General features: G+C 36.9%; 1 protein-coding gene across 6 annotated transcripts in view; it reads left to right on the top strand.

The window, feature by feature from the left end:
- Positions 1-12,339, top strand: part of LOC105834080 — a 134,593-nt gene that overhangs the window by 107,346 nt on the left and 14,908 nt on the right. For all 6 annotated transcript variants that reach the window (XM_012676303.3, XM_012676300.3, XM_036284563.1 and 3 more), the window contains one exon: positions 11,802-11,904. In XM_012676303.3, coding sequence (XP_012531757.1) covers positions 11,802-11,904 — 103 coding nt within the window. The remainder of the gene's footprint in view (positions 1-11,801; positions 11,905-12,339) is intronic.

The following is a 12,339-nucleotide window of genomic DNA, read 5'->3' as shown; positions in this document are numbered from 1 at the left end:
TTTTAAGATTAAATGCATCAGAACATGAGCCTTAAATTAAAATGATGTTTGAGGAACAGAAAGAAAGTAATTATCCCGTGAAAGCACAGTATTTAGATTACGTAACACAATATGAAACTATAAAAATGTGATGCCCCACATTGCAGTTATAACATCTCACAAATACTGTACATAATATAAAATTTTCTCTCTATTTCACAAGCAATAAAGCGACGTAAAGTAAAGTAAATGATACGTGTCATGCTAAACGTTCATGAGATGTTAGCGCGGAGCTTATCGCGTGTCACATCGCAATTTGTAATGTGTCGTGTTTCGCGATACTTGAGATTAATAAGTCAATACGAATTATATGTGTTAACTCGCGGCTAGTCGTAGCCAATTTAGATTACGAATTCCGACGCACCGGCGTACGTATGTACAAATGTCAAAGTTAAATCTTTGCCGACCTAACGTTTATATTTTGCCGAGGCGACGTAATTTATTCCGGTCTACTTAAAGCTTAAAACGTTAATTACGTGTTACGCGTCCGTTTTAGCATCTGCTATAATTATATAATCGCGAATTTCTCAAAGTGTAATATTCAAGCCTTATGTCATCGCGTCGCGTACATACGATGACACTTATGGAAGGGGGAGGGCGGTAATCAATCACACACGTTCGTGATGTTGTCGTCTTTTTATGGAACGGGTGATATAGACACCGCGGAATTTAGTGCGCGTTTACATTTCGAGTAGTAATTTGACCTAGCTTATGGTGTGAGCTCGGGAAGTTAAGACGCGAGATAATTACTGCCTTTGATGTTATCGCAAAACGATAAATATTTTCACTGCGAATTTTACGACAGACGTAATCATCCGCTGCGCGAAGAAGTGTCCCTTATTAGAGCGCTTTTATCGCGTATTTAATGTGCATCGAGAGGGAAGTTTCAGTTTGTGTTGCGTCGGAATCAATTATAAAAATAATTCTTTCAGCGTTGGTGTTCTTACTTCTGATATTCGAGCATCGCGAGATTAAAATTTTGATTTATTCCCGGAAATTAAAACGGCTTCCGACTGAAACCACCCCGTGGGCTGTTTTTATTTTTGCTCATTAATACAGGATTTTCATTAATTTGATTTGATTATTATATTTCACGGTCGATTAATTATTTAAACGTGTAATGTTTCGTTGTACGAGGAGATTTGCATCAGAGCTGTGCGGGAAATCATTTTTGCAAACTTTACTCCTCGATCGTCGTAGAGATTGTTATAAGAAACTTAGATTTAAACTCAAGTTTAACTTTTTAGTTTTTTTTTCTTTAACTGGGACAACTGGAAGTCGTCACGACATTTCTTATATCTCTTTACCATATTAGAAATTCGAAACGTCGGCAACTTTTACGTTTACTCGCACTTATTCTTGCGAGTAACTTTGAAGAGGTATTGCACGTCATTAAATCGACGAATGAAAATCTACGCGCTATTTGAGAAAGCACTTTCAAAGATTACTAATATACTGACATTTTATTAAAAAGAATTAACTTTTTATCAGAGAAAATCTGTAGTGGAATGCAGGGAAGATCCACGGCTACATTTATCCGATTTATCATTTCGACAAGCACTTTTGAAACAAGCATTCGATTGGAGGAAACATCCATTAATAACAATTTAATTTACGAAATGTTATAGAATATTTTATTAATGAGGGACGCATGAATACATCGGCTCTTTTCTCGTGCGCGTAACATTAAATATGTATGTTAATGCATACAAGTGCGCTTTTAAATGAGCCAATCGAACGGCACCCATTGACGATTTAATTAGAGACAATTATCAAATACGTGAAATGTAATAGAGTTACTACATCGGCCTATGTCACGGGAATTAACTTTCCTGCCCACCTGAAATATTTTTAATAACACTGAATTAAGCATCAAAAAGATTTGAACAAAAATTGACAAAAGATAAATTATATCCGATTAATTTTATTGTGTCGGATTTTTTCTTTACGAAAGATACACACCTCAGTATTTTACTCTCCATTATGTTTCGAGCTCTGCTGAGCAGCAATTAGAACTCATTACGCGCGCGGCGCTTCGCGATATTCATCGATCTGCGGCTTATTACATTTTTCGTTATCTTCCTTTCGCGCAATATCGAAGTTTTTTTCACCTCGGTTGCTTTTCAGCTTTTGTGGTAGTTTTTATTTTACCGCAGTGCTCTTAATTATGTTTTCCTTATCTTTGAGATTCGTTCAGCGCTCGCGCGTAATTTACTGGATGCACATTTTGTGGCAACGACCGTGAGGGCAGGGAGGAGGAGGGGGAGGGTCTACGAACAAATTGTCCGTAATTTGTGCGCCACTGGTAAATGTAATTTTCCAGATCGGCCTGGCCTCTTCGTCGCGCGAGTCTGCGTCCATTTCGAAATTGCTCTCTCGTGTTTTCGCGCCCCCGTAAAGAAAAGCTACCCCGTTAAACAAGGTGAGAGCCCCGACTCAACTTTTACGCTGAGTACTTTCGTCCTTCGATTCACCCCCATTCTAGGCTTTTTTCTTGCCGATGCACGTAGGATATTTACCTTCGGCAATGGGGTTAAATTTGCCCGAGGCAGATATTTCTTGAGGTGGGATGAGGACAACAAAAATATCGGGTTACTAAGCAGCTTTCGTAAAAGAATAAATAAGATTTTATTTTCAATAGCAATATATATATGACAGCATGACAATGAAAAATCCGGAGCAAGCGGGTTTAAGCGGCCCGCGTTTAAACGTAGTATACAGCGAACTATTTAAAGTTTTCTGTTTTTTAAAAATTAATTTTTTTTACTTTATTTTTTAAAAAACTTTATATTCTACAAAAATCACAAAGTTCAATTTTCAAAAAACAAAAACCTTGTTATCTTTAAATTGCTCTAAATATGATAATTTTTATATACTACGTGTATGTGTGTGTGTGTGTGTGTGCGCGCGCGGGAAAATAAATTCTTAAGTGTTCGTTTAATTTAAGATGTACGTCGATATAAGATTATGCTAGAACGGTACACAGTACTGGAAATTTAAAGGATATGCTTGAGCCACATATTGCTTTTAATAATGCAATCCGGCTGTATTAATTAATTTTATTCGAGATTACTTCTGCCCGCGCGCAAATTTCCCCCGTGATTTCGCTCGCCGAACCTTTCATTTGTACATTCCACTCCAAATGTTGTTTTATGTTTTTATCATTGGAATACCGTAGCCGTTGCTTTTTTCGTATTCTTATATCGCTCCCCGGGGATTATCCCTGCGGAACGGATAGGTATTAAAACCCCTGCCGTTTCGCCGTGGCGCTAAATAAAAAAAAAAAGGAGCCGTTTCGGATAGTGGGTCGCTCCGTTCTCTTCTTCGACCGCTAGTAAACGTGAAATGGAACGCAATTGTTTCTCACGTCTCACGAGATTGAAGCGACGAAAGCGAAGGTGACGACGGGCGGAGCTAGGGGGAATTATCATGCGACGTTGAATGTTGAAATTCAATGGAATGTCCCGATCGCATTATTCCTCGCCGGTTCACCGTGTAACGCGATCTAATGGGCCTTTCAATCGAGAAATACATATTAATCAGCCGTAGCTAATTTCATTGAAAAATTCCTCGGTTTATTGGACGCCCGTCGAGTCCTCGAAAATCCCTCGAATCGTCCTTCGTCCATTTTTCAGCTATACGAAGAACGCGCTTTCATCGGCGATCGCGCGCTAACAATGAAGATAATAAATTTCTCTCGGTGCGCAACGTGTCGATAAAATGATAATAATGACGGTAAGAAGGAATCTCTTTTGTGTGACGTCGCAGTTATTGATGTCCGAGTAATCGTATCCTCCTATCTCATAAATCTGTAAGCAGAAGCGGAGTTTGTGCAATGCGGACATTTATCACTTGAGAGGAATTTTTTTTTTTTTTACTACGTCAAATGTATGCGTGGGCGAGGCCGTACGGTGTTTTGATATTCTGTATTCCGGTCGCTCAAATTATTGTCACATGTCATATATCATAGCTATCACAAACAAGGGTTTGTATCCGTTGTCAATAATTCATATTACGTTTTACTCGTTTCCGCATAATGGCTACATAATCTTTCGATATTTTATACGCCCAAATAATTAATTGATGGTTACGGCCGATAATTTCGCGTGTGTTACCGCCATTTATCTTATTAATAACAAATAAGGACACAGCGGCGCCGAAATGCGTGCGGATCGTTATATTGTTACGCCATTGAGTCGGGACTAGGATCGAGATTAAAGGACAACAACGAATCGAGCGACAAATCGATACGCCTGAGAAGACGCCCGGAGTGTGGGCGACCGTAAATTTCATCTCAGTATCAATCGTGCGCCGATCAATCCCGGCCGTTGTTCCGACCCGCTCTCGCATGTGCGTTTATTAAGGATTAATTTCGGGCCTGTAATCCGCCTTGAACTGCTCGCGCTAATTACAAATCAATTATTCGTTTCACTCGTATTGACGCGATGGGCGCGGCGCGACGCGCTCGAAGATTAAATGTGTAATTCCGACTGACACACACGCGGGTGTAAATAATCGGCGTTTTGCTCGCGTGTATGACCACGTGTATGGTGATTAAGGCCTGGCGCACTCTTTCTATGCGATTTATTCAAACGTGCAAATCCGCACGGATTAATTGGAAAATTGACGCATGGTGCATGAGACACTGCATAAAAATACAATTCTCTTGTTATGATTTTATGAAGCTCATAAAAAAAAGTATTCTTTCTCTCTCTCTGTCTGGGGAAAAAGTTAGCTTTTCTCTAAAATTCCAATTTTTGGAGCCGGAAATTTTATAGGGTCGTAAACCTGCATGAAGTTTTCTCCCGGTACACGGGCCATTCTGGAGTGGTACGGATGGATTCGCGCAGATTTATTAGTTTGGAAAGATATAACGCGAAAGAGAGAGGGAAAAGAGGAAAAAAGTGAACGTGCGGCCTAATTCTTTTATCCGCGACGCGCGAACCACGAAAGAATCCCGAGTGCAATAATTGCGCGAGATGTAATTGTTATTTCCATCGTTGGTGGCGACCGTTGGTAATCGCCGACGGGAGAACTCCCGGGAATTTCATTGGTTTCGATAAATTCTGCCGAGCGACCAGCCGAGGTCGCGTTCTCCGGTCATCAATTCCCAACGACAAGACCGCGTTCACTGCTAAGGCCGAATTTACGCGGTTCGCTCCTGGTGATCCGCCCGAGTAAATCGTCCCAAGTGAATGAATCGGAAGTGAACTATCGGCAAGCTCAAATTCACTCAAAGCCCTTCGTTTTCGATCGTTTGTAATTCAGAAGTTATTGGCTTTCGGGAGAATCGACTTTTTGCATTACTAGAAGCGTCTATCGTTAAAATTAATTTCGAAAATTTTATGTGCGTTCCAAATATTTTTACATAAAATATTTCTTAAAATAGGTATTAAAATCAATCTTTGTTAAGTTTTTAGCATATTTAAGTGTTAATTTGATATACATGATTACGTTATTTGAATATTTTGTATGTCAAATTGATGTTTAACATTTCTAAAATAACTAAATTCTAAGATTAATGCATAAAATGTATGTCTGTCAACATATTGCAAATGTTAACTTTTTTTATGTTTTTGCATTTTGCTTCCAAATTGTATTAAAGCATTACATTTTTTGTAATATATTTATGTTACTTTTTAACATATTTGTCTTGTGTTAAGTTAATACAAAAATTTTAGCGGACCGTTTGAAACATGTGATATGCATATGTTAAATTTGACACAAATTTTTTAACTGTGTGTAAAGCATTTGATTATAAGAATTTATACATTTTTATTTTGCTGATAGTTGTACTTTTCCACGAAGATTTCATCCCATAGCAAATTATTTTTGCAAAAATGTATGATTTATTTTCCATTTATTTCCAATAATTAGCGTTGAATGAGAATATACTGTACAAATTCGACTTAATTGCACCTAATGCGCACCATATATGCCGAGTTTCCACATCCTCCGGATTGGAAAACTCTATAAATGATCCGACGTCAATATCATGCCGCCATATGGCTCGGATTTAATCGAGGAAATTTGGTTTATATTGTCTGAAAGTTTGCGCTATGCAGCTCCTAAATTAACATCCTCTCTCTCTCTCCATCTTTCTGATTTCAATTTGATATTGGATTTATTATAGTTTGTGCACGTTATTGCATCTCTGTTCTAAACCATAATCTAAAAATATTTTCAAAATAAAAATTATCCTGGCTAGTGGTAATATTTTTCGCAAGTTCTTTACCGTTTCTGAAGATGCTTAAAGCATCATTATTAAATTTGATGATCACCAAATTAAAAATATTTCTAGCTTCAATTTACAATTGTGTTTTAAATCCAACCACTATATCGCGGCATGCAGTTTATAGAAAATATATTTAATATTTAATATGAAAAAAATATTAAGCACTAAAATCCGCTTTTTTTTCGAGAAAGGGCACTTTCTCTTATTTCTTGTGTTAAAAATGTGAGCTGTAGCCCATATTCACTTACATAAAATATAATACGTAAAATACGTTCCTTATATAGTTCCTCTAAATTACGATCACTTATAATTGTATACAGAACATACTGACTTCTTGACATTATCGTTAGCATGTTTTTGTTTGGCAAAAATCGACTTTTAACTGATTACATATTCTACAAATAAAGGAATCTAGTAGAAAATCTAATACGTTTCGTATATTGGAATCTAATTAAATTTTCTAGGTAAAGGTTAAAGCATGTTAACTGTAGTTATATAGCTCTCATTAATTATATGTCTAATTGCTAAAATATCGAATATATGTGTATGATAACATAGAAATGACCAGTACAATTACCCCAAATAATTGGTTCTCCTTTCAATTTTACCTGTCTGGTGTTATATCCTCTTGTTTTAATTTAATAAATATAAAAGTAGCTACTATATATAATTTTATAAAGTCAATATTAGGTAACGCTAAAACGCTACTTTGTTTTAAGTTTTTTTTCCGATTTTCACTGTAGCGAATATCATTGCCTAAAGACGGAATCATCCTCTGAAACTATCAGATACAATTGCATTACGCACTCGACACGTGTAATTGCGTTTTACATGTGAATTAAGCGAGTCGCTTTCAATGAGACGACGAAACTCCCTCTCGGAGTTCGCCGGAGTTTCAGCCGGCTTTCTTGTCACATTGGATGTGTGACAAGTTTTATTTTCTCATTACCCACGCGAACAAGCCCAGACGTTATAAACTAACGACAAATAAACCGCCTAATCTAAGCACGTGATAGAGACGAGGGTCGAGACCGTGGGTGTGAGTGATAGCGTGCGTCTAGTGACATTACGTGCTCGTGCTTCTTTTACTTCGGAATGAAATCGCACGCAAATTTTATTTGCGGTGGCTGCTTTATGAAGGGCGCCGTATGCCCGTGAGATTGCATTTGTCGGCGGGAGTAGTAGGACGACAACGAGGAATTAATTAATTAGGAGTGGCGAGAGAGATGCAATCTAATGCTCACAGAAGTTCCATTGGTAGTCGTGAAATAACACGGAAAATTGTCACAGCGAAAGTCTATCATAAAGGAATTAAGATGAGATTATGATAAAAAATTGATCCAAAACGCAATAAACGTTATTTCAAAAAAGAAGATTTTTTTCAACTGAAAAAGGATAAAGTCTTAAATCTTTGCTAAGAATTTTTGCTTTGAAATCGAGTTGCCGTTTATGTTGCAAAATATTTAAGTTATCAGATTAGAATATATTGTTTCCCAAGATATATTTTGCTTCCCTATATCTTTATTTTTATACAAAGAAAAAAATGTGTTGTAATTACATTACTATTAATTTAAAAAACCGCAGAATCAAATGTGATTAAAATATTTCATGTAAGAGTTTTAAAGTGTTAAAAATGTGTGCGTGTTTGAAAATTTTTTTAAACAATAAGTTTGAGCATTAGAAAATTAATACAATTATGAGAAGAAATGCCATTTTTTAAAGCAAAACTTGGTGCTTAATAAAATTTTAGTATTTGAAAATTAAATATATTACATAGAACTGAAAAAATATATTTAATAATTGACAATAAAATTTTATTCTTTTCTTCTTACGACTGTCTTTTTTTGTTTTACTAATTTTTAGGTTTAAATTTAAAAAATAAATAAAAATAAAACGCACATCCTGTCTAAGGCTAGAACCTTTTACTGAATGGAACGGATCTGAAAATTCAATTTTGAAACTCCAACCTGGTAGATCGAGTCCGCCGCTAACGTGTTAAAGTACTGATAAAGGCTGCGTCAATATCACCGCGTTCGTGCGTGGACGCTAATTAGTTTCGTTCGTTACTAAAACCAGTCTGGAATAACAAACACGTAACTCCAAAGTAATACTTTCAAATACTTCCGGCACGGTGGCTACGCCATAAAGTTTTATATTATACTCGCCCTTCTAACGTCATCGTTCTTATTTAGTTTGTTCAATACTTTTCAACTTCGGACGTACCTTGTCGGTATCGCGATTAAAAGTAGAGAGGGAGACTATGATGAAACTTCTTTTATTTCTTTTTCAAAAAATGTTGATTACACGTTTTATGTTAATTGATATTTTCTGGCACTATTATGTCACGTAAAATGTATAAATAAGAATCCGGTTATCTCGAGTACAACATAATCGTTGCGGGCGGAAGTTAAAAAGGCTGCCGCAGCACGTGTAGAGTAACAACAGACTCCTTCGCTCGCCTGCTACCCTTCTTCCAAATCTCCGCTTCAAATCGAGGCAGAGCGCATGTTTTATCTCGGTGGTGGAACGCTCGTTAGAATTTAACCCCAGCTCTTGTATATATTTTAGACGAGATTTGCATCGCGTCGCGTTTCCTGATAAAAAAAAGAAAACAAAACCTGAAGAGGTATCACCCTATTACTACATTACCGCGACAGGGGTGTTGAAATATATATCTCCACATGTAAACTGCAGGTTAATCGACATTTCCCGCAGTTTCGTTTGCGGCCGTGCGCGATTTTATTTCGCCGAGCCACTGCGATCACGATGCGGACGTTTTTGCTTCGCGTTTTTTTTTTCGCGAATTTATTCCATCGCTTCAGCCTTCAAAATTTTTACTGCCGCCAAAAATCACGCGTGATGTCGAGTACTTTCCATGGATATTAGAACATCAAAAAGTGCGTAAAAAAATTTAATGCTCGCGTTTAATGCGCGGTGGCGCGACGACGCGACGGCGTCACGTTAAATCTTATATTTATATTAAAAAGATTATGTGAACCACACAATTTATTTTGATTCCTAAAATTTATCGGGGAGAAAGAGAAAAGCTTAGAGTATATGAAGGTACTATATAAAGATGGCATACTAGATAGTGGTGCAAATCGAGGGTGGAAAGAATATAATGCGTTGGTTGAGGCAATATACCAACCAGTGTAATCTTACATCGTATCACGTATATCACAGTTGCGCTGCGAATAATTTCGCTCGTCATCTGGATATTTTGCACGAAATATATTGCGGTCCGTGAAAACTTGTAACGAGATTGCCACGGCGTAGCTACTTTATATTTTAGATTCATCGGCACCTCCTAAACTTTTCTCGACCGTATATAAATACTAATAATGTATTGGTTACGATTTGGTTTCGTTCGAAATAATGTCATTTGGCGAAGTCGACTTTGTAAATTTATTTTGCTCCAAAAATATCTACCGAAAATTTTTTTTTACATATTTAATTTTATATAGATTTTTCTCTTTATTATTTCTTTGCTTTGTTAAAAAACAATTAAAGTTAAAAATCATTTAGCTATAAAATTGCCGTATTGAAATAAATTCGCAAACAAAAATTACATTTCCATCGTAATTATATTTACTTGCGGAACAATAATATTTTGAGACGAATAAACAATTGCTTCTATTTCACGATAACGTATTTATAGAATGTCACATTATATCTCATTGTTATTACGTTCCGAAATTGTGCGAAACGTTCCAATTAAAATTACATCAAATATGATTTTTAATATATATGAATTTCTCCCGTTTAATTAAAAATAAACATCTTGTGTATGTAGGAAGCCATTACAATTTCAACTCATCAAATTTCAATTACCGGCAGTGAGTTCGCCATTTCTATTCAAGATATATGTCGTCGTTGTTAAAACGTAATAATCATTACATTATACAACTTTCTAACAACCCAAGTTAAACAACGAGACCCCAAGTCGGGATGTCTGTCCTTTATGTGCAAGAAGGGATGTTGCCACAGCGGGACTTCTCTGACTTTCTAGATTCTGAATTGATTTGAACTATTGTGAAGGATTCGAACGATTCCTTTGAATAATTTTCAATAAAAATTTTACATAAATATTCATGTCGATTCCTCTTCCGAAAACCGCAAAATTATTCTGCAACTATTTTCATAAATCAACATTCTCATAATTCACAATAATAAATCAAAGAATCATAAATATTTTGGAAAAATTTATTTTGAGATAATAATATAAAAAATAAGAAGAACAATTTTTTAAAATTTCTTCTCGTGTTTTCCCCACGTTTCGTCATATTTCTTTTTTATTACGCTGTAATAGAATATCTTAAGATCACGTTCTTAGGTTTGTCAAGTGAAAGATTTAAGAATGGAAGCCACGTTCGCGAAATACTTCATGCTCGGAACAACTCCATTAATTCTGCAGTCACGGAATAGAGCACGCTGGTATCCATCGGCCTCCATTGACGGATAGATGTACGTGCGTGCGTGCATGCATGCGTGCAATTAGTACATATCGCGGCAGTCACGAAAGCCCCGCCGTCCTGCTTCCTGGCGAGACTGGCGTGGCGCCGCGACGCCCGCCTTCCTCTCGATATCAAAATTCCATGCCTGGTTCGCGCTGGCATTCTTTACGGCCTCCGATGATGCCGTGATGTGATGTGGTGTCACGAGAGCGCCGACCACACCCCAGCTTTAAGCTCGTCACGACCTCGCGGAAGGGTAGTTAAGTAAGGACATGAGAGGGGGAGGAATGGGGGAGCATCGGATGACGGGGAAACGCGACGGCAGAAAAATAGTGTAAATGGAACGGGGGATGATGCGCGAGTTCTCCCGAACAGCTGCGAGGTTTTAATGGTGATAATGAGAGAGAGAGAGAGGGATGGAAGAGGGGTATTACGCGACGCATGGAAGATGCTTATGACGGACGCGAGAAAAAAAGTCCGCGTGAACACGGAGAAAAACATTTACCTCTTTATCATTGTAAAAATGGATTTTGTTTACGACAGATGTTTACAGCTCCCCCCTTACAAAGCGCATAAATGTAAACTTTAGAGGTTTTAACTGGATACTGTGGGAATCTCTATCTCAGACAGATATTCTAATTCACAGATATTTTAACACATTTTGACATTCTGACAAAATATCTTCTGTTATGAGAGATGCTTTATTAAGTACAATTAAGTTTTTCTAAAAATTTATGGAGTTTTTCTTGTTTTAGCTTTTATTGCAAGCATTTATCATATATTATTACTTAACGCACACCTTTGGACATCTCTATTTTGCGCATTTGTTTTTTTTTTTTTTTTTTTATTTTGTCGGCTATTAATGCAGATTTATTCAAATACTTTTTAAAGAGATTATAAAGTACCTGTGTTGCTTAATAATTTTTATACAAAATTTGTAAAATGAAAACTAACAGTCGACACGAATGTACCATGGTATGCAGTAAGAGGCCGGGAAACAAAGGTGTGCGTTAAGTGTTATCCGACGTCCTTTAGAGAACTGAACTCTATCTCTCTGCGCTTATTGTTTCAAGAACCATCGCCGTTGTACGACAACAACCACTACCACGAGGAGTGCCTAAAATGTAACAGCTGCGGCCTGAATCTCACGGGACCCAATCAAAAGCGGGCGAGACGGTGAGTAAGATATTATAGAATCGCGCTCTCGATGCGGTTTACACTTCCGGCCAACTTTTGTAAAACAATATTATCCTTAATCAGTATTATCGTAAGCCGTGTCTCATTAGCGTGAGGGCACGCCTTTTCTACTTTCATTACCAGACTCGTTTTATTGGATTCCCGCATTTCATCGAGACTCTAACGATTTCGTCCGTTAATCCAATATCGTACTTGAGAATACTTTAGGAGAATGCTAGTCTTTCAAAAATCTTGAGAGACGCCTCGTACAGTATAGAATTTTGCAACAACATTGCAATCTTGCTTATTGCAACATTTCAGAAATATTATTGAAATGTAGATATACAAAGATTTTTATAATATTGCAGCAATATTTTAAACATATCGTGAAAATAAGCTGTTAAGATTTTAAGTAAAAAATATTTGTGTACATGT

This window comes from Monomorium pharaonis, chromosome 3, assembly GCF_013373865.1.
Source record: "Monomorium pharaonis isolate MP-MQ-018 chromosome 3, ASM1337386v2, whole genome shotgun sequence".
NCBI lineage: Eukaryota > Metazoa > Arthropoda > Insecta > Hymenoptera > Formicidae > Monomorium > Monomorium pharaonis.
Note: the sequence above shows the minus strand (reverse complement) of the source record. Positions and strands in the feature narration are given on the sequence as shown.